Below are 24,626 nucleotides of genomic sequence, written 5' to 3' on the forward strand. Positions count from 1 at the left end.
CATTTATGTTCAAACAACAACAAAAGTGAATTTTGCATCCGATGACCCCTTTAAGGTCCAATTCTCACTATTATCAAACCATTAACTATGACTTCTGCTTCAATAAACTCCTGATTTGCTGCTTATTAATAGTTAGTAAGGTAGTTGTTAAGTTTAGGTATTATGGATGTAGAATATGCTCATGCAGAATATGTGCTTTATAAGCACTAATAAACAGCCATTATGTTAATAATATGCATGCTAATAAGCTACTAGTTAATAGTGAGAATTGGTCCCTATGCTAAAGTGTTACCATACAATCTTGTCTTGACCTTCTTCTTTCCAATGTTAATATATTATTTTGCTTTAAATGTTTAAAAGTCTTCAGAAAATAATTAAAATGAGATTAAAAAGCAATCATTTACCTCCACTCCCCAGTCGCACATAGAGCACTCCAGTAGCCGCAATGACCTTGATGGAGTTTGAAGCCACACACTGGTAGTATCCGGTGTCGGTGGTGTCCAGGTCTTGAATGCGGAGCTTGGATCCAGCCTCTGTCTTGCGGATGGAGACTCGGCCCTGCTCCTGCACCACCGGGGCGTCGTTCTTAAGCCAGCGGATGCTGGGCCACGGGTGGCCCGCCACTTTGCAGTGTAAAGTGACCGTCTGGCCCTGCACTATAGTTATATTGTTTGGTGGCTCCACAAACTCCAGGAAATAACCTGAGGGAAAAGGGCAAGGAAGACTGTTAGAGGGGTCAAAGGTGAGGACCCTGAGCATCAATGCAGGCTTGAGAAGAAATCAACCCCCCATCCTCGCTGAGATGACTGTGATGGATACTAACAGCTTGAGACACTGAAACCATTTAAAGGTTTGACTGATGTGTGGGTTTCTACACACATCAGGACTTAAAATCGCAAAGAAAAAAAAAACGCTGTGAATGGAAACAAGTCAAATATCAATTTTACATAATCTTTTCTAACTTGAAATATATAGCCACAAAGAATTGTTCATGACACAGAATCTGTACAAATATCATGGACCATAACAAGCATCACTTGGCCACTGAGTGTAGTTTGGGCTCCTCCTCAGTGCATCCTATAAGTGTTGTCATATGTCTTTCACACATTCAGTCTGTTTTTCTTCATTAGTAAAATGCAATTTTGTATAGGAGAAGTTGAATCATGTAGACAACAGGTTAAGTAAAATATTAACATCCAATAGCGCATAAATATAGCAAAATGCTCTTCTTTATAGTTATTTTTCTAGCTGACTGATGAGCTTATGGACACCGAATGGTTATTCTGAGGTAAATGTATATTACGTATAATGGGTTCACTTGTTGCTTGAACTGAGGCGCTAAAGCGATCGCGCCTGCTGTATTAAAGAGTGCCAAAACTGTATTTATTGTTTGAATTTCGTTATGAATTTGGCATAATTTTAAAGCTGATACTTTGTTTATTAAAAAGTAACAAAGCATTTTGCGATAATGGTGCAGTTTGTTCAAGTTGTGCACGAAATAGACTCTGCTTTTCCATACTTTTACTTGCACGTGTCCGTCATTTCGATCTCTCTCGCGCTGTACAACTGAGCTGCGTTTATCAGGTGTGTGTCAGCGCTGCTGTGCTGCAGAGATGACTGTTTGAAACTCTTTTTTCCACTAAAACTTTGATGCCTTTTTTCCTGATTGTTTTACGATGCGCATTACATGCAAATTTTTAAGTCATAACAGGTAAATATACACTGAACAAAATTATAAACGCAACACTTTTGTTTTTGCCCCCATTTTAAAAAATTATAAAGAGATTGATTACGGCAATCAGCCGTTGTATTAGAAACACCCTTGCAGCAGTGGTAACTATTTTATTTATTTATTTATTTTGTAGTTTAAAAATATCGTTTGCCAATATTTTTTTATTTGCTTCAGGAAATAAAAGACTACTTGGAACCCTCAACTAGGAGCGTAATTTATTTGGAATGCAAGAACACGAAAATATCGTTTGCCAAGCCATGTTATTTTTTAACTTGCTTCAGGAAATAAAAGACGACTTGGAACCTTCAACTAGGAGTCAAGCAAAACCAGCTCTATCAAAACTTCATGCAACTTCTAGCATTTTTTGGCCTCCGGTTCTTTTCAACGTACTGTGGCTTCTTTATTTCTTTATTTGCGACTGCTCTTATTTGCGCTGCGCTTGGTATATTGCATTGGTCGATATGTAAATGAGATGTTGCGTCTGTGTTCTTTAATTTGCGATTTGCCCTGTTTAGTAAAACTGGCCCAAAGATACTCTTGAACTAGAGTTGCGTTTATCTCGCATCAGTTTTTGACTGTGAAACAACGCATCAGGACATATGGCCAAAAATATTACCACAATATGTATTTTTCTCATATCATTCAATATTAAAATTAATCACAATACTCTTTTACCATTAAAATGTGGAAGGAAATGTTTTCCTTGTGTGTTAGACCTTGAGAATGAATGTAAAGATAACTTTGTTTGTTCACAACTAAACTCCACAGAGTACGATATCTTTTAATTTAAGGCCCTATGAAATTTTTATAGTTTTTTATAGTTTTATTTTCCCCCAAATTCTGTTTTATGATTTGATACAAATTTATCATCATAAATGGTGTCTAATGAAATAAAACTTTAACAATTTCACCAATCGTTTAAAATATAATCAAATAGAAATATAAAAATTTCCAACAAAACATTGTGGATTTTTTGTCAAATAAGATGCTGCACAACAGACATGGATAAAAAAAATATCTTGGTTGTATGATATTCCTTAAAAATAATAATATTATTATTACTACTTTCAGAAGTACATTTTAGTATACGACAGAAATATATTTCTATCATAATTTCTTCAAGTTAAACCAAACCTTTTTTTTTTTTATTTGGCGGTTTTATTTGGTTGAAGATCTTGTATTCTTGTGTTTCAGTGTGTATACGACGGTAGTTTTTTTCTCAAATGAAACGGTGTAAAGCTGAAGTGACTCTCAGAGCAGCTCTGGAGATGAAGTTGATGTGTTCATGTCCTCATATATTGAGACACAGATGCTGAAATCACCGCGAGCGTAACACGTCTGAGTTTGTGTATCAGACAAAACTACAGCACTCATTCACACAGAGACACACAGAACATGCAGACTTATTAGACACAATCACTGACTGCTGCTGTCGCCTTTATTTCTTCTACATGATAGACTGTTAGATATCCAAAGCTTATTATTATCAACATACAGTATTTTATTGTGATCTTGATATGATATTGTGTATTGCCAGCTCTATGTGGATCAACTAATTACTGCAATGAAAACCTGTGAGCTGTGCGTATAGAATAAGCATGGTTAGAAAAGTCAGGCTGCATGCATACATTACACGTGTACTGTGCTATGGGCTAAATTTATGTCACACACTCTATATGTATACCACAGAGTATGCATAAAACTAAAGTATACTCTTAGGTTTAAAGCAACTAAAACACATTGTTCAGTTAGGAACAACATGAAACAGTAATAATCCCTAGCAGCAGATAATTCAACAGTCAACAAAAGACGACAGGAAAAGACCGAAACAGCAAAAAGAAAAACGACCACCATCAAACCAAGGCAGCATTGACAAGATGTGCATCACATCACAGAAGATTTGTGAAGAAACTGAGGCATGAAAGGCCCAATTGTGTCGCAAAGCCAAACTGTGAATGACTGAGAAAGTGAAGCCGTGAAAACACACGAGTCCATACACCCTCACTGTGGTAAAGGCAAGCTGTTACAGGCCCTCCGCTATCTGTAAACATGAGCGAGGGTGTTGTGCTCACGCTCAGCTGACGCTCTGAAGACGTGACATAATGAGACAGCCACTACTGTACAGGAACGTGTTCAACATCAGTGAACCACAGCACCGACACTGAGAACCACTATGTGCGGCTAGACTTACAGTCAGGTAAAGTCAGCGTGCTAGAACAGGCAGAATGTGAAATTAATATCGCACTAATCCATTATTACTCATGCATAGATGCCAGTGCAACTGAAAGAGCAAACAAGACAAAGCATAAAGCTGCACCCACTCCAACATGCCAAGCTGTACTCGTCACTTCACTTTACTAAAGCACAACATACTGTGAATAGCACAAAGTAAAGCACTAACTACTGAAAGAAAAAAAAGAATTAGATAGAGCCAAATTAGCTAGAGATTAGTCCTATGATTCAGAATTTAGAAGAATATTGCAGAAAAAAGAAGATGATGAAGACAACAACGAAGAAGACTCACGAACATAGTTGGAATGGACCATCATGCAGCCACTTATGCAAAAAAAAAAAACACTCAGAGAGATCTCTCTGTAGCCCAGGATTGGCGAGTGCAGCTGGCAGGCGAGGTTAAGTGGGTTTGACTACTTGTGGGCGGCCATGATTGGAACGATAAACAACACAAGCACTGCTGACAAGCCATTATAACTCGCCATATAACCAACCTCTGGCCTTCAAACGCAACGCTAAAAGCTAAAATAACTTTTCAAGTAGATTTCAAGATAGGTGGATAAAAATAATGATTTTACAATGCTTCACAATCACCATTTTAACAATAACAATTCTTCAATCCCAAGATCGATCTTTTAGCCTACGGTTGTTTTCAGTTGATATGTAAATATAAGTTCAATAAACATCATTTGTAGCAGATCTTGCAAAGTTATTGCTGGTCAAACATACCAACATATTTAATTGTTCAAACACTTCATTAAAACGTTGGAGGAATATGCACCCTTGAAGCCAGCGACTCTTATGAACCCTTGAGAGAAGTACACTTTAATGCATTCTTTAAAAAAAAGTTACAACAGAAATAATATACATTTAGTGCAAACTTAATATTTTTTGAAAAGTTTTAAACAATGACTTAAAATGCACTTCAAAGTAAAACATAATTTGACATTAGAAAGTGCACATTTTTGAAGTCTACTTAAATGAAGTGTACTTTCAAGTACTTTTAAGTGGCCTTTTTTCATTACTATCTGCAAGTACTTTTTTTTAATATATACTTTTAAGATTTGAAGTATACTACACATTCAATACAATTAAGCACACTTTTTTACAAGAAGAGCCAAAGTTAACAGTTGATGTATTAATTTGCTGATCAACATTGCAAAACATTGCAACATTTTTTGTGTTTTGTTGTTTTTAAGAAAAGTCTCAAAATCACAAAACTCCAAAAAAAAAAAAAATGTTTTGATGCTCTTTAATGTAATACGACTGATCGCTGTAACTCCCTCAGAAGCTTTCTGTGGGTGAAGCTAATTAGCCTAAAGCCATAAAACAGAAACCAAAAATCTATTAAAATGTATGTTGCAGAACACACAACTGTTCTGTGACTGTCACAACTGGTTTTGAATATGGAGACATTATTTTCTGGATGATTTATCATGCACCTGGTTAGACAAAAGAATTCACTTCCGACTGTTTCTTCTACATTTCGCTTGCTAACGTGTTTCACAGCCTCTGTGAGCTTTTCTCTTGCTTCAAGTTCATATTGGTAATGCATGGTTTAGAAACACTGCCCTTCATACATTCATTCACTCTCCTGAAAACTATTACGGTTTCCTCTCGTCCCCAGACCCCTTGGTCCCGTGGCCAACACAAATAGTCTCTGCAGCGCTCATACTCAGAGCTGCTATTAAACTGGCCTGCCAGAGCAAAGTGGTGGCTTTTCCTGAAACTCTTGATTTATGCACACGGAAAGCAGAAACGCAGACGCACTCCTGACGGACATAGCAGGCCGCATTTCATGATCCAAACCTTGTCTTGAACACCTATCGTGCAGTTATTCACTGATTTTTAGTCACGCTTTTTTTAAAGGTCCAATTCTCACTATTAACAACTATTAGCTTTTGGCTTCTCTCCTGAGGCCACAAGGGGGCGCAGAGCAAAATATTACTAATGCACGTTTTTTCAAAGCAATAAAATAACACGACTATCTTTGAAAAAAAGTGCATAATGTTTAAAATAATGTTTCTAAACCATATATAATTAACCCTTGTGCATCAATTAAAAAAAAGTTACACAGTTTCATAGGGGACAAAAATATCCGTGTCATAAAAATTTGAAGCTTGGGAGTTGAGTTTGGTCTCATTTTAAAGAAGACCCATGGCAGATTATTGTTGAAGTAAAAAAAAGTTATAGAGGTTTATGTTTATGAAATGTTTATGAATAATTTAAGAACGATATTTTATATAAAATATAAATTTGATTAAACATGTTGAACTCTATACCTGCTAGAAAATCAAAGCCATAAATCTAAACAAGTTGTGTTCCAAATTTGAGGTTGATATCTCAAAAAATGAGCTTTCAGTAAGATTTTGTTTGGGCGCAGTACCAAATTTTCAAAAGAAACAGAAGAGTTTTTCTCTCTCAAATATTACAAGAACACACACAATTTTTTTTTAATGACACACATACAAACCACACTCTGACATCCATACCAACACACCCACACAATTATAGCTGCATTATTTATCCAATTGGCTCTATAATATGCAGAAGCAGAAAACAGAAATAAAGCGAGTATTTTCTTTATAGGCCAAACCTGAAAAAATGGCACCATCTGGTAAAAAAATAGTAAAAAAATTAATTTTGAAGCCTTGCCAACAGAATGAAAGCCTATTAACAAAAATTGCATCATTTTACAGTTAAATGGCACTGCGATTAAAAATAGCAGTTTTAAAAAAATAAAACTGACAAAAACATCCAAAAGGTCGCACAAGGGTTAATTACGTTGCTTAAACAATTAGAAACAAAAAGCGTCATGTATGTATATATGTATAGTTTAATACTAGGATCACTTTTTTCATTTAAAGGGGACATATTATGCCCCTTTTTACAATATGTAATATAAGTCTCTGGTGTTCCCAGAATGTGTCTGTGAAGTTTCAGCTCAAAATACCCCACAGATCATTTATTATATAATTTTGAAAATGCCTATTTTGAGTGGAAGCAGAAACACGCTGTTTTTCAGGCCTGTCTCTTTAAATGCAAATGAGCTGCTGCTCCCCGCCCCCTTTTCCAGAATAGAGCTGCGCCATTACAGCTGGGACCTGCTAAAAACATCTGTTTTGGTTCTGATTGGCGCTGAAATCATGCGTTTTAAAACATATTAGTTTAATCTTCTGATATACGGTTTTCTGAGAGCACACATCTGAAAATCATGGCATTAGAATTAATACACCGTTGTCGCTTGCGAAATCAAAATGAGGGCGCCGTGTGTGTAAACTTACATATTAAGGGGCGGTAATATTATAATGAGATCCCTTTGCCACGTCACCAGGGGAACGAGATCAGACGCGCTCGTTTTCTGAGACTCTTGCAGAAAAAGGCTTACCAAAACAAAGTTACTGGGTTAATCTTTTTCACGTTTTCTTGGTTGGTAGATGCACCGGGAACCTGATTATAGCACTTAAAACCTGGAAAAGTCAGATGTTCATGATATGTCACCTTTAAAAACATGAGATGCAGTGGGATGCAAAAAAACCGCCATAAAGTCTCAAGACATGTTTTTTAAAAGTTTAACTTTAATTTTACATGGCTTTCTGCGGCTCTCTTGTGTGAGACGCGAGTGCAACGCTGATAGATGTCCCTCTAGAAAATGCGATAAATATGTGTTGTGTGTGAACGGCTTGGTTTCAGTTTCTCCGTAAACAACATCTTCTCCGCATTGATGTTCTCTTTGTCCGCAATATTTTGAACGAACAATGTAGCAGCGCCGCATCCAGTGGGTTCAACTGGATAAGCTACGAAAAGCATTAAAATGCAACGACACTTACATCGTCATCTCGTGCGCCAATGATAAGGCTGCCTGACGCACACATAAAATTCGAATGCAATGCTTTTGCATTCGAATGTGGATTTTTATTTTAAATTCGACGAATATACACATTTTTTTTTGACAGCCCTAGTTACCTACAACTTAAAAAATGCTTTTACAGAGTGATAAATGATAAAAACACTTAATTAAAATTAGAATCCATCCAATTAGAATCCATCCAACTTGAGCATATAAAGCAGCAGATGACATAACTGCAGTGCACACTTACAAGAAACATGTTATTGTCCATTGTTTTGTTTTTTCTTTTAATAGAGTTATCATTATAGTTCTAGTTCTTGGAGTGAACAGGCCTTAAAAGCCAATAAGAACATATTTAATGTTTAATATACAGCTATGCGGAGAGGGATTTTGAACCCATTGTATGTGGTGCTAACTGATGACTGTCTACAAAAAAAAAAAAAGGAATTGAGCATTATAAAAAGTATTTTTGGTTGAACTTTTCTTTTAGAAGCTGTATACCAGGATTTTCCAAATTGGTGGTCTGTGAGATTGTGATAAAAATGGCGAAGCTGAGTAAAATTAAACTGCATGATATAAGGTGTTGGGATGATGCTTTCGGGATAGAGTTTAATCAGGCCTTGTGTTCCTGTACCTTCAGCTGTTGGCAGTCCTCCACTCTGGGCCTCAGCTACAGCCTCGATCTCTCCAGACTGCGACAGGTTCACGTCAGCCACTGCAGAACAGACACATCAGTCAAGACCTGTGCTCAAATAAACAGACTAACAAGCAAGATGCACTCTTATCAAAGTATTATAATGGAATAACTGAACCTTAGCATCGGTAAAAGTAACTTGTAAAACCGATAACTTGTAATTCTAGAGTATACGCAACAACAGCAGCAGCTGTAAACCCATATTAAAATTCAAAGACAGGTTTGTAACACTTTATTTTAATGATCAATTCTCACTATTAAATAGTTGCTTATTAGCATGCATATTACTTATAAAGCACATATTAATGCTTTATTCTGCATTTATTCTAGATCCCTTAATCCACCCTATACCTAAACTTAACAACAACCTTACTAACGATTAATAAGTAGCAAGTTAGGAGTTTATTGAGGGAAAACTCCTAGTTTATAGTGAAAATGTGTTCCCTATTCTAAAGTGTTACCAACAGGTCATTTATAGAAATACACAAACATGCAATTCATACAGTGACTTGAATATACATATTCTACTGTGAACAGTGAATATTAATTCAATATTCCTGTAAGGCATATAAAATCAAATGTTTCTGTGGGGAATCAGTGATAAAAATAAATGTACAAAAAAAATAATAAAAATAAAATGGCTGAAAATTGTAATTTTTCACATGAAACCAAAATGAGATAGGCCTACAGGTGCATTATTAAAGCTAGATTTTTTTTATTTTTTTAAGAATTCTTCTTGGATCATATTATTTTGCACCAACAGCAAAATAATAAAGAAAATATTAGACTATGACTAAGAGCTCTCTTCACTGGAAAATTACCATTAATTGTGATGCAAGAAAAAAATCAGCTTCAGGCGGCTTGAACCCGGAGTGTTTGATCTGAAACGGCGTTTAGTTTGTCCTTCATCTGTTCCAAAAAGAGCATCTCATTTATAATAAAACACATTACTGCTGACAGTGTGGTATCTGAGATGCTCCATAAATACCCTAAATTGAGTTGATCACACAGACAACACGAGTGGAGTTTTCATATAATCATCAGATGGTAACTGGGCCGGTGTTTAACAAGCTCACTGTATGTGGTTAAAGGCAAATTACATGCTTGTTTAACAGTGTGGAGTGATTTCCTTCGGAGACTGAAAACAGCGTGAGAACCATTGCATATGGGGCATAAATTATGCTTGCTTAATATGTTGTTGCAATTATTTCTTCGTTTCATCTGTTCCAATAAATTAAATTGTTTTTAGGCAAATTATCCTCAAATAGAAGTAAGCTGTGTCGAAAACCACATTTGACATGCTATACACAGCTGGGCAATGTCTTCCTCGTAATTACAGTGCTGTATTCAAGTAATAATCCATAACGCGCTGCCAGCTGAAGCATTCGTGAGTGATTAGGACTCATCCACACAGTCCTAACAAACACACCACATGGCTCGTTTTACCCCATACGTACTGAAATACGGTAATTAAAATGATCCTGTCTTGATTTTTTATTCTTAATAAAATGATTACAGTACTACCGCAACTTTACATTCGAAAGATTACAAATCATCATTGTGTAACACAAATCAGATTGGCAAAGACAAGTCAGCCAACTACTTACGTAAAATATACATTGACTATTTAACATTCGTCTGTGCTAAAACAAAGAACTGCAAAGATTAGGAAGATCTTGATGAAGTTGGTGATTGCGCTAATCAAACATTGGTCCTGTAGGTTTATTTAATGCCGCCTCGCAGCCTGTTGAATGATTATCTGCCATAACACACACAGATGGTGTCTTTCAGAGCCGGCGAGGCCATGGCAGAACCCACATACACTAGAGTTACAGACACATTTCTCTTGTGGTGGTGACGCTTAATTCACATATGAAATATCTCAAACATTCCAGTGCCTGAAACTAATGCACAATCCAAAGACATGAGTCACACAGAAAAGCAGAGGACGCTTTTGAATGTACACATTTTACGTGAATCCATTATTAATGGCATCCTAATGGAATCAGCGCCACAGAATTGGAAAGTTGCAAAAGAACATAATTCATGCTCTACAGATGTGAAATTCAAAATGTTGAAATTTTACATTTTTTTACAATTTATTGATAGATTTCCAAATATTAAACCAGATGGTCACACCATGTCTCTTCATAAATGAGAAACTCTACACTCTCAAACATTAAGGTTCGTTATTGGATTCTTTGGTTCCATGAAAATTCGTTAACATCCAAGGAATTGGAGGTGCTTTATAGTGAAAAAGGTTCTTCAGATTACTAAAATGTTCTTCACACTAACAAAAAACAATGGTTCTTTTAATAACTGGTTACTGAAAGGTTTTTTGAGGAACCAAAAATGGTCTTCTATGGCAGGGTTCCTCAATTAGTTTTCGCCGAGGGCCGAATTCTGCCAACAATACCAAGCCAAGGGCCACTGACCTATATATATATATATATTAATATTCAGATTTTTACCCCAGTAGTCTGTTTTATTCAAATAATTATGAACATTTTTGCATTTAGATACAGAACTTTGCATGTTGAATATTAAAAACAAATGAACAAACAAACAAAAATCAACTGTTCCTGCTCTTTCCCAGACTGGATCTCTTCTCTCCACTTTCCCTAATTGCAGATTCAATTATTAGATTTGTCAGTATTAATTCTTTTATGCTTAGATTTTTTGGGGGGGATTACAAACTGTAACACCGTGTATCCCAACCAGACACGACGCGATAAAAAGCTTCCATGTAGTTTTTGTCCTAACCACCGCGACAGCGACACGTGACTATAAGCGACATGGGATTCTATTTTAGGAAGTGATAATCTCAGGTAATGATTATGTGCTTTATTCAATGTTAAAAGTGTCTAATGTGAGTTTGAATATTATTATCTTTATAGCCATAGTGAAAGCAACAATAGATATTTTACCTCAGATCTTGAAAATAAATTAAAGCAAACTTGTACGTTAAAACTGTGAACTCACTGCGAACCAACACATGTATTCCATAACAAGGGATTTGTCGTGTCGCGCCGCATCCAAGACAGCATCACGGATTATAATCTTGTATTTTATTGCGTAGCGCCACGCCGCTCGCGTCCGGTGTAGACACGATGTAAGTTAATGTAGCTTTCTGATGCTGCGTTTGAATTTTCATGCCACATTATTTGAAATTAGCGCGGGCCAAACTTTTTTCTCTCACGGGCCGGATGTGGCCCGCGGGCCGCCTATTGAGGAACCCTGTTCTATGGCATCACTGAAAAAAAAACAACCTTTTGGAACCTTAAAAAGATGTAAAAGACCGCAATCGCTCTAATTAAATGCGAACAGAGAAGTCATACCCCAGCTATAATGATAACACAGAGGGACAATATTGTTGGAATCACTATTAGAACACTTTCTTCCAGGTGATGAACGATGAAAACACTGACACCCAAAACTACTTGAGCATTTAAAGCGGCAGACGATAACTGCAGGGCATGCTTATAAGCGAAAAGAACGTTATCGTTCATTATTGTGGACGCTAATATAGTTAATGTTCTTGCCGTTAATGAGTCTTAAGTCATTAAGTCAATACAAATAAAGCAGATTTGTGTAGCAAATGTAAAAATGGAGTCAGATTATGTGGAAAGGTAAGGCCCATCTGCCATTTCTTTAGCACCACAATTACGGTTGTGTTTAATTTGAACAAAAACTAATTAAAAACACATGTAGTTTAGCACCTCTGAGCCATGAACAGGTGTTTCCGATCTCTAATCATGTGCAAAAGGAAAAGCCAAAGGCAAAACAAAATGAATAAGTAGGCTGACTTTGGCAACGAGTTGTGGAAGCAAACCCGAGATGAAAAAGCATATGTTGTTTGTCTGGAAAACAAGGACATTTACATGCACACTGACTGACAAATACGGTTCACAAACTTTCTATAACTGGTTTTGAGCTCGCTTGAATTCGCTCTGCACACACTACAACAATCATGCTACTAAAAACATTACAGTGATTTAAATTTTTTTGTTAAACTACTTTGTCCAATCTCAGCTTAATATGCAAATTATAACAGCGGTTCTCACCTCAACTGTTCCGGGAGGCCTCAACAACACACATTTTGAACGTCTCCGAGACATCTCCTATATTTAGTGTTGAGGAGTAACTAGTTACATGTAACAGAATGACATAATTTAATTACAAAATAAATGTAACTGTAATCCGTTACAGTTACTAAAAGAAAGCGTGTGTAATTAAATTAGTTACTTATGAAAATGTTAATGATTACAAAGGGGGTTACATCTGAATATTTTTACAAACATACAGATTTGATTGATTTCTTTCCCAAATTGCACTGACTGCTCTAAAATATGAGACACACCAATGTTTCAGGAGTTCACAGAATAGGACACATGCTTATTTAATACTGTATTTTTTTCCAAAGCATTGTTAGATGCCAGTGTTTTCTGTCATAGCTATGCAAAGATTTGATTTCAAAAACAGCATCATAACTATTAAACGGTTTCTTGTTATGATTTTAAATCAGTATTTAACCTCAGAATGACCTCAAAGTAAGAAGAGGTGCTAAAGTCTGATTTTGTGGTTGCTGTGCTTTAAAATGAAATTATTCTAATCTTAAAGTGACAAAGGATTTAGAAAGTCTGACAGTAATCAGTGTTGAGTACTACTGTAAGGTTAACCCTGCCAGTTGAATACATTTATTAGAAATGTAGAAAAGTAATGGAAAAGTAATCAAATGTAATCAGTTACAGTACTTTAATAAAGTAATTGAAATAGTTACACTACTTTTTATAACAAGGTAACTTGTAATCTCTAACCTTCCCAACACTGCCTATATTAAAGACTGGATTCATTAAAAAAAAAAGAAAAAGAAGAATCATCTTCACGGGAGTTCAGCACTCGGAGTCATGTTCGTAAATGCATTTTTTTTTTCTTCTGTAATTTCTTGTAACGTCTATTATCATGCATCTTATCAGTTCCCAAGTCAGCTCTAGTTAGGACTGAACCTTCAACCCTCGTGTTAGCGGCCCACAGCAGTAATCAGCAGGCCGCTGCCACCACACTGCAGGGAGGCTAACAAAAGGGCCAGTGTGGAGACCTGGGAAAAGACGCTGATCTAATTATTTTGGCTCAGGGTGCCTGCGAGCACTCAAGCCTCTGAATCACCACCTTTCACAGCGGATTCTCCTTTTTCAGCGAGTTACTCGCCTGGCAACTGTCGGCAAGCAGGCCACTCGGAGCGCTCATAAAGAGGTGATGGCTGCAGCGCGCCGAGCCGCCCCCCGTGGGAGAGTCCGGCTCCAGGATGGGGGCAGCACACCCTCGGCCAGACTGAGAATGTAGAAGCTTGTTAACACTCCATCTCGTCCTCTGGAGAACCGTTTAGTCCGGAACTGGTTGCCAGATTCATAAAATAAAGGAGCGGGATAAAGGGGAGAAACTTTGGAAGAGCTGAACTGGTTGGGAAAAACAACACCGCTAAAAACCCATTTAGTTAATTGTAGCTTCCCATGAAGTAAATCGAGAAGAACACTGCATTCTCTTCCACAGATGAGATGTTTTGTTTAGGCTCTGACCAGAGCTGGGTAGATTACGGATTCCAAATTACATGACAAAAATTGTAGTTAGTAACATAATCCAATACATTAGGCTACACATTTTAGGGAATATGATCAGACTACTTTTTGATTACTTTTAGATTACTTCTGACCTAACTCATTTATCACATTGATTTAAATAGGATAATCTTGTACAGCACTAATATAAAAATACAAATACAAATGCAAATATTTATTTGTTATTATTAACATCATAAAGAGCATTAAATTATTTTTGTAAATCCAGATCTCAAATTGAGTGCGGCCTCTCAATTTTCTGTGTAATTATAGCCATCTGACTAGTGATTGGTCTCGGTGTGAATGTCCACAAAACTGGAAGACTTTCTGAAGGTATACAAGTGGTAGGCTGTTTTAGAAAGGAACATTTAAAAGATGAAAAAGAAATCAAATTATGAATAATTTATAGCTAATGTGTGAATAAAATGTAATTATGCAATCAATAAAAAAGTAACTATAGTCTAATTACATTACGTTTGAAAATACTCATAATCGAATAACAAGTACTGGCTTTTTGGAATCCGATTACATAGGCTATTTTAAAAAGGACATTTTAAAAGATGAAAAAGAAATCAAATTATGAATAATTTATAGCTAATGTGTGAATAAAATATAATCATGTAAAAAATAAAAAATTAACTGTAGTCTAATTGCCTTACATTTTAAAATACTCATAACCGAATAACAAGTACTTACTTTTTGGAATCCGATTACGTAATCCAGATTACATGTAATCAGTTACTACCCAGCTCTGGCCCTGACCATATATGAGCAACTGTGTTAGCTTTGAAAGAGGGATCAGTACGTTTTGTGTTTCAGGTCTGACTGGGCACATTCCTGGCTTTACTTGTTCATTCGTTTATTCGCGCAATTGTCAGTTCTGGCCTGCAATCATGGATCTGCAAAAAGACACCAAGACGATCAACTTCCAGACCTGGTTCACCAGCACATCTGCAGATGTACTTCGCATGAGGTGACAAGCATGGAAAACAGCTCGTGGTGGTTCCTAACAGGCATAAGCAATAACCTAGGGAAGGAAGCGTTACAGCATTCCTGAACAGTTTGTTTCCTTCAGAGAATGAAAAACCCCAAAACAAGTTTCCTTAGATCCAGTTACAGAACAGCTGGTTGATATGGTTAGTGAGGCCAGCAGTGGCTCATTAGTTTGAAATGTACTTGTTCCAATAGCATTAAAGAACTCCTGAGATGTGGATCAAAGCCGGCATTGTTCTAAACTGGCATCTAATACGGAACAGTCACCAATGCCGTCAATTCATTAAACTCATCATCCAATGACATCTAATCTCACAATATCATGTGACAACATCAAATCAAGTGCTGCAATTCCTGACCACATCAAACATATCCATCCATCCATCAATCCACTTGTCCTGTATTTGGACGCAGTATCTGTATACACCAGTAGACTAGGGCTGTCACTTATGATTATTTTGGTAATCGAGTAATCAGTCGATTATTCTGCCGATTAATCGAGTAATCACATTTTTTGTGGTAACAACAACAAAAAAAGACCCAAGCGAACAATAGCTTTTAAAATTACTTAAAATACATATATAATAGTAATGAGGCAATAATAATTGGTTCAAATAAAGTATCAAAAGCAAGTAATCATATGGTTTTATTGAACAAAACTTTTAAAATATACTATAATGTATTATAAACAATAGAGCTAATGTACATTATACATTATAACAAATGACTGCAGAGGGCGCCAGCGGCCTGACGATTGTTTTTACACTTTACTGCGCAATCTAATCCTTGTTTAATATTGACTAAATAACATTTAATTCAAACGTCAACTTAATCTTTAATATTTGGCCATTTCTTTATGACAGAAATGCTACAGCCACTGTAATTTCTTGAATGTGTCAAAACGTATTAACTCAGAGCGAGAGTTTGAGCTTTTATTTTGAAATTGCGATGAACAGTAAACATATTGAGAAAGATATTGAAGTATTCTCCTATGTTTACGTAGATTTATAAATGATTTACCTTGATGAAATGGCGCACACTGCATTCCCAGATGAATGTTAATAAACCCAAACTCACAACAATATGCAGAGATGGAGTTTGAAATGCTCCACACATGTAAATGATAACAGTTTGTGTGGAGCAGCATTTACTGTGAGCGGAGCCGCTCTGACACGCACATACGTAACCTACATGCATGTAAATACACTGGTCAACATTTGAAGTGGATCAAAACCTTTCAAAGTTTTCCTAAAACCGAAATGGGTTCTTGTCTTAGGACAACTGATGAACTTTTTTGATCCACTTCAAATGTTGACTACTGTAATTAAAGCACATATTAAACCTGCATCGCATATATTTATTTAATTGAATCGTAGCATTTGTGATTTCACAATAGCATTATGCTTTATTGTGATTTTTAAATGGGTTTAATATATTATGCAAACTTGGAAATGGGTCTAATAACGCATTTCATGGATTCTCGTCCGTGGAATGCGCCACTTCCGGTATTTTGCCAGTTACTCGACACGGGCAAAATGCAAATCGAGGATTTTTTAAAATGGAGTACTCAAATTGATTAGTTAGTCAGTTTCACAAAAGCACAGAAGTGTTTACAAGGGCTTCTTACATAGAAAAATCAATCAATCAAATCGGTTTTTAAATGCAAGAATTTGAGGACCACCCTCGCAGTAAACTCAATGTTGGCCAGGCCATTGGAAACAGACTTCAAAAGAGACGGTAAGAGCAAACATTTGTTTGTAGTTCAAATCCTCCAAGGCCTGCAGCATTCAGAGAATCTGAGGAGACCCTGCCAGATGTACAAAATCCAAATCTGACATAAATGTAATGCTGCTCTGATCTTTAAATCAATTCAACAGGAGAATAACAATTTAATTAGGTGCCAAAAAGATGTAATTTTAGGAGATATGTTTCCATTCATCCACCTACCTAATGCAAAGAATAGCCAGTGTGATGCATGTACATGTGAAATGTCATAAGTCCGGCTTATATCAGAGCAGTGTATTTTTCAGGGCAAAAGTGTAATTACATGGCAGCGTACAAGCTTTGCTCAGATCTTCCACACAAATGATGGGATAATAACAGCTCTCTGCACAGACATAAACTCCCTCTGGGCACTGTGTTTATCTGCAGGAATGCTGGTAGTCATAACAAGACTAAATATATAAAGTGTAATAGGTCATCACTTAAAATGAGGAGCATAGTGTAAAAGTGATCACGTAATGCAGACCACAGCACTGCCCAATGCATTCAACTCTATAGAATAACACGGCAGTCACAGCGTTACTAAAGTGGCTGCCAAAGTTCGAACAACTTTACTCGATCAAAAAATGGGATCAATTTCGATTTCTTACCAACAACCGATTTTGATTTCATGCCATAAATACAATAAGCAAAAAAAAAAAAAAAGCTATAAAATAAAATAAAACATCTAACATTTTGCTAAAATTGTTGGTTGGCAGAAAAATTCACTTGTCACTTAGAGTAAAATAAAATAATAAAACAAAACATCTATAATTGTGCCAAAATTGTTGGTTGGCAGAAAAATCGACTTGTCATAAAGTAGAGAAATAAAATAAAACCTAAAATTGTGCTAAAATTGTTGGTTGGCAGAAAATTTCACTTGTCACTTAAAGTTGAGTAATAAAAAAAAAAAAAAAATAAACAAATAAATTTGTTGGTTGGCAGAAAAATTCACTTGTCACAGAGTAATAATAAAAAAAAAAGGATAAGTTCACTTCCAGAATAAAAATTTCCTGATAAGTTACTCAGCCCCATGTCGCAAAGAAATTAAAGTTTTTTGAGGAAAACATTCCAGGAATTGTTAAAAAGTGTATAAATATAATTTTTTTTTTTCAGAAAATGACAGATCGTTTCACTAGATAAGACCCTTATTCCTCGTCTGGGATCGTGTAGAGTCCTTTGAAGCTGCATTGAAACTACATTTTGGACCTTGAAATCGTTGGCCACCATTGAAGTCCATTATATGGAGAAAAATTCAGGAATGTTTCCTCAAAAAACGTAATTTCTTTGCGACTGAAGAAAGAAAGACATGAACATCTTGGATGACATGGGGGTGAGTAAATTATCAGGAAAATTTATTCTGGAAGTGGACTTATCCTTTAAATAATAAAATAAAATTTGTTGGCAGAAAAATTCACTTGTCACTTAAAGTAGATGTGGTCAGGTTTGTAAGTAAAGCTGAGCTTTACATGGTAATGTGAACATGACTCTGTGTCAACCGGACTATACCAGGCGCTCTCACATTCAGGAATGACTAGTGTGTCTAGTGTGTAACGCTCCAGCTGGAAAGCTGACAAAACTCACATTAACAAAACATCAGGCAGTTACAGCCCACCTCACTGGCTCGTGTCAGACGACATGCTGCAATTTACATCCGCTGACACAAGGATAACTTACACTTTCCACCCTGGAGAGCCATCTATAGCTCATATGACTGTTATGACGTTGGCAAAATCGCCCAAAGTGGGGCAGCGGGCAATATTCTGCAGAGAGGACAGCGAGAAAACTTACAGAGTGCTTCGTCTGACATGTTACAGACCAGATTTGTGGACCTTCTGCCAACATAATAGTTTATTTTAGAAACCATCCTGTTAGAGCAAAGCAATAAATTCCATTCACATGAGGTGGCCATCGAGTCGCACTATTCTGTGTGCCATCCTCAAAGAAAAGAGTGGGTTTTCACAGCGATGCCACAGAAGAACCATCCTTTCAATGAAGAGATCTTAACAGAACGTGGAGATCGGTTTAAGAACCTTTTTCCACTATAAAGAACTGCAATGGAAAGATTGTGTGGATGTTAAAGGTTGTTTATGGAACCACAGATGCCAATAAAGGACCTTTACTTTTGAAAGCAGTTCTTATTGTTGGTCTTAAACAGATGTAGGCTAACCTTTCAAAATATAGCAGATGCCATAGAATTTTTCTTTAAAAAAAAAAGTCATACAATAAAATAAAATGCTGCACTATTCAATGACATATTCAACGTGCACTTCTCAATGTTTATACGTGAATAAATGCCTAAATTAAATCTGTTCATCGTTTCTTATCATAAGACTTGAACTGTTTGATTCACATTAATTACTTTTATGATGTCTTTTTGAAGCTTGGAAATTTCGGTAGTGTGGACTTCCATTAGATGGAGAAAAAAAGATGAGAGTATATTATACAGAAAATAAACAGGTTTTCTGCATTTGCAATGACATGAAGTGAGTAAATGATGACAGAATTGTCCTTTTTGGGCAAAATATCCATTTTAGATTGGTCTTTAAAGGGGTCCTATTATGCTTTTTCACTTGACACTTCAATTATGAGACTACATTGTTTCCCATACACTGAGTGCGGGTGTTTTTATATCACTGTATTTCTGAAGGAAACCGACTGTCTTCAGAAAATTGGATGTCATTTTAATTTAATCTTGCGTGTAATGTCTGATAAAGCAGTGTTTTTGTGAGTGGAGCGCTGCTTTGTGTACAGCAGTTACCGGGGAAACCTCGACCTCAACCACTCCAACAGCGCCTCCTGCTGCCAGAGAATGAGTTTGCATATATATGTATTGGAATAGGAAGCTGTAATTAGATCATTAGAAGGGGGGTCCACATACTTTTGGTCAAATAGTTTACATATAACAGAGGAGGTGCTGTAGAACATATTCAAACCATTAAGATGCCTTACTGTAGAAAAAAAAACTCTCTTTTAGAGCTGCCACCTGTTCATTAAAAAGCAGTGAAGGATAAATGGGAGGATGTTATGTTTGGTCGTGCATTGCTGGACTTGCTCGAGCAGGTCTGAGAAGCACTGGGCCTTTATTGAGACATCTTCTGGTTTTCATCACCTCCAGCCTGTCAATAGCAAACTACACGCCTCTGGGGACAGACCTTCACAACTCCCACACAAGCGCTCCAACAGATGCGGAAACCAGAGTTTCAAAACCTTCCTTTTTCATGTGCATCCCAACAGTGCTAATAAACCTTTTGTTCGGAGTTTTTGTTGTTGGTTATGCTTTGAGTACATCTTTCAGAACTTGCTGTGAAACCAGAATATCCCAAAAGGAAAGACTGTGCAAGCTTGTGTATGTCTGTTTTGCTTTTGCATGATTAACTACATGCAAGCCAAAATTTTAAAGTGTTTCCAGGAAAGTCCAACTAACATGGAGGCTCTAAGAAGCTCTATAGAAAGCAGAAGTAGCAATTTAGAGAGTTAGTTAACGTTGGGAATTGAGAATCACTTCCTAGACCCAAAGTAGCCTATATTTCAATAGTTTTTTTTAATGGTGACATATCATGAAAATCTGACTTTTTCCATGTTTAAGTGCTATAATCGGGTCCCTGGTGCATCTACCAACCCAGAAAACGTGAAAAAGATTAACCCATTACATTTTTTTGTAAGCCTTTCTCTGCAAGCTTGTGTAAAAACTTCACAGACGCGTTCTGGGGACACTTGAGACTTATATTACATATTGTAAAATGGGGCATAATAGGTCTCATGCGGACAACACATGCGCACTAGAAAGTTTCATCCTCGTCCAGCATCTGCGCTATTTCTCTCCAGATATTATGAGTGCTAAAATGTCTTTGTACTCATTCTGTGCATTTCTTAATTTATTATGTTCGGTTCCATTATCAGAACTGTGATCTGTAAACTGTTCTTCTGTAAATGTGGACAGAATCTCACATTTGTTCTCTAAACAAAAAGTGTGTTCAGTGTAACCAGATTCCCAAACAACTCTTACGAGTCCATTCATTAAATGAATTGGCCAAAAAGATTCATTGGATGTTTATTATATATAGTTAAATATACACTTTCGTGTAGTTAGGACCAATTATGGCTCTCTTGTTGCAAAATCAGAGCTCCCTAGGAAACAATGGTATAAACACAGCTTTCCGTGGTGTTTATGCTGCTTCCAAAGCAGTTTTTCACCACTTTAGCAGAGTAAACATGCCCTGTCTTTTGGAGACATGAAACTGTACAGTTGCTAGACGCAATGGATATTTAAAATCTACACACAAATAAATAATATTTATGAACATTTTGGATACTTTGACAATATTACAGCTTGGAAATTACATTCAAATATTATGTGTGGTGTTTTATTATACATTTTTAAAATTATTTTCATGCCTTTTACTGCTGGGGCAAAACTGTTATAATGAAAATTTTAGAAATCTGCAACAATGTTACAATTCATAATTTTGTAATGGATATTCACAGGTGAAGATTGACAGTAATTGATTCATGGACAGTTGCATAATGTCTAGCTTCTGCATTAAAACAGACTAGCTTTGTTGTTGTTTACACAAATGTCTATAAAGTTAATTAGTGACTGGCGTCAGTTCCAATACAAATTAAACTGATTTACAAAACTCACTTTTCTCATTTAAACTATAACAGAACATCGTAGCAGAGGCATAGATTTGCACAAGACAGTCTATAACAGTCTGAGAATGCCCTAATACAGTAGACATACACTGATGCACAGAAACATAAGGGATTTCCAATGCAAAAGAGGAAAAATGCACCAAAACTTGCAAATTGTTGACAAAATCATCCATCTGCCACTTACAATCAGACTTTCTGAAAACAAGTGTTGTAGACAAAAAACAACACAATGTTGCAGACAAAAGCCAAAGGTAATTTGGTAGACAAAAATGAACAAACAGTCGTACAAAAACAAAACTGTTTTCAGACAAAAACCAAAGTTAATTTTGCAGAACAGAACACCTAAACACAATTAAGACAAGGTAACTGAAAGAGAATTACAAAGACCATGAACAAAAGTACAAAAAAAAAAAAAAGGGGTCAAACAATACGGAGTACAAGATTCAATACAATAAACACAACATTAATTCAAAACACCTGACAGGTTTCATGTATTAAACTTTTCAACTAGAAATTGGATTTGTGAATAGTTTTTAATTCTGTATGAACTCGCCTTTAAAGCTAACAAAAAGCTAGACTGTGGAACATGTTCATCATCCACCTCATCAATCTGCTAAATCCCCCGATTCATGCAATTACTGCGCATTGTTCTTCTCTGAATTTATGGTTTGTTTTCTGTGGTTTAGTGTAAACCGCTGTGGATTTCTTACACTTGGCCTGTAATGAGATAATCAACTCGGCTTCAAGTGAGAAGAAATCTGGCCAAATAAGTTCAGTCATAAATGCACTGGTGCTTCGCTGGTCGAGCTCTGCCTTAAAACAGTTGTGCTGTAAAAAAACTGTGGCTAAAGGCCTTTTCATACCACATTTTCAGCAGCAACAAGATTTTCAATATAAAAGCAATTTCTATGGAGCAGCTGACAACAGTACAATGATAAAAAGCCAATTTAATTTGAGGTTTGTTTTGAATGTCTAAAGGCTGTTTCACTCTGAACGCGATATGAAAGGCCAATGAACGTTGCTTTCACACCGAGCGCGAAACAATTGATCGCCTTCTGCTAATTCACGCCTGCACGCTAGGTGGCACAGACCAACAAAGCCTTTTTCCTCATGTAGACTATGTATATTGTCCGCTGCTCAATATACAGCATTAAATTAAGATAACTAACATTTGGTTCTTCACCAGAAACACAAATTATCTATAATGCTTACAAGAATATACCTTAAAATATAATTAGAGGTACAATTAGCATTAAGCTACACTTCAAAATGTTTGTGTGATCATTAATGTTTTTGCTCAAAAGTTTCAAACCCACTTTAAACCATCATCGAGATCTTGTAATAACTTCAGATTAGGGCTGCACAATTAATCGAATGTGATTGTCATGCGCATCTCGTCAGTAAAGCCGGTTCTGTGATCAGTAGTAAATATCATCACGTGCTTCCAGATGGAGCAGCATTTACTACACAGAGCCGTAGTTCACTGACAAGCTACGCAAAAAAATAAATAAATAAAAAAACAAATTGCAGACGGTATAATCGCACGAAATCGCAATCGAAGATATCGTTCTGCGATAGGGATGCACGATATTATCGGACCGATATTGGAATTGGGCGATAATGGCTTTAAATGTAAATATCGGCATCGGCCCGATATGTCGATATGTCTTGCCGATAAGAGGATTACCTCACATGTGCTCAGGGTGTGCTAGCGATTAGATCACGTCAGCGGTGTGGTCATTCTTGAAGTGAACTTTTGCCTGAATGATGATTAGATTAGACCGTTTTGGATCGCTGCATTTAATTTGAGAATGCACGTACAAGATGATGCGTTCGGTGTGTGATAAGAGTCAACAGTGCTGTTGGCCTACTTGTAACAAAATGAAAGTAAAATACACAAATATCACTAAGAAACTTGGGTTTCTGAATAAATAAAGCAGTATCAATGTCATAAAATCATGAGTGTGTTTCGATTTAAAGGTCAGAATCTATAGCTTACATGAATAAAAAAATAAATAAAAAAATCACAAACATGACACTTGTAAATTAAATAATTTGACATATACAGATTTATTCATTAATTTGTAATATGATTGTTTTTTTTATAAACGAATTATGAGCTCTAATAGATTTTCAGAATTTTTTACAACTCTTTTGACCAAAATCTTAGACCATCTACAAATGTTAAATCTATCTTTCTGGAAAAAATGCAGCGATTAATATATAGTTGATTTTTATGATTATTTTAAAAGCTTTTAATGTACTGTCATTATAAAATAACTTCATTATTGTTTATTTAATTCTAACAAATAAGTTTTTGTTAAACTAAACAAAATGTAAAATATTGGTACAAAAAAAGTAGTATTCAAGGCACTGCTTCTGGTCCAAAAAAAGTTTAAAAGCCTTTATTCACATTCTGGCCATCTCAATAAACATTAAACATGCCTAAAACTCTGCACACTGATGCATTTATTGAGATGTTTTTGTTTATTGAGATGGACAGAATGTGAATAAAGGCTTTTTAACTTTTTTGGACCAGAAGAAGTGCCTTGGATTCTTATTTTTTCCAATAGTTGCTTCAAACCCAACCAAAGAGCACCTTCTGGGATTACTTCACAAGGTCCTTAATCAGCAAGTAGCGCTTCAAGATGTCTCCTACGATCTATTAAAAATAATGCGTTTATAATTTCCGCACAGAAGAGACTTGGTGTTGTTTCCAAACAAAAGGAAATATATCGGTATCAGCATCGGCTATCGGCCAAAATGAGTTGAAAAATATCTGCATATCGGATATCGGCAAAAATCCAATATCGTGCATCCCTATTCTGAGATTATGAAAGCTGTTTGCGTAGCTTCTCAGTGAACTACGGCTCTGTTTAGTAAATGCTGCTCCATCTGAAAGCACATGAAAATACGACATTTAATAACATGTTTTTACACTTTATAACGTCAGTCGAGTGTTTGAAATAAATCTTTCTGTGAGATGATTTGGCTTCTTACAGAGAATAAGGCACGCAACATATTTCATAGTATTTTAAGCAGTGATAAAGGCTATGTCGATTAGCATTGCATTATAGATATACTTTATTATAA

At 36.1% G+C, this 24,626-nt stretch overlaps 1 protein-coding gene across 1 annotated transcript in view; it reads right to left on the bottom strand.

The window, feature by feature from the left end:
• Positions 1 to 24,626, bottom strand: part of ror2 (receptor tyrosine kinase-like orphan receptor 2) — a 95,019-nt gene that overhangs the window by 17,974 nt on the left and 52,419 nt on the right. Inside the window, exon 2 of the mRNA XM_016522120.1 lies at positions 8,449 to 8,529. Within this exon, the coding sequence (XP_016377606.1) occupies positions 8,449 to 8,529 (81 nt within the window). The remainder of the gene's footprint in view (positions 1 to 8,448; positions 8,530 to 24,626) is intronic.

This window comes from Sinocyclocheilus rhinocerous, unplaced genomic scaffold (assembly GCF_001515625.1).
Source record: "Sinocyclocheilus rhinocerous isolate Xijiao unplaced genomic scaffold, SAMN03320098_v1.1 scaffold178, whole genome shotgun sequence".
NCBI classification, from domain to species: Eukaryota; Metazoa; Chordata; class Actinopteri; order Cypriniformes; family Cyprinidae; genus Sinocyclocheilus; species Sinocyclocheilus rhinocerous.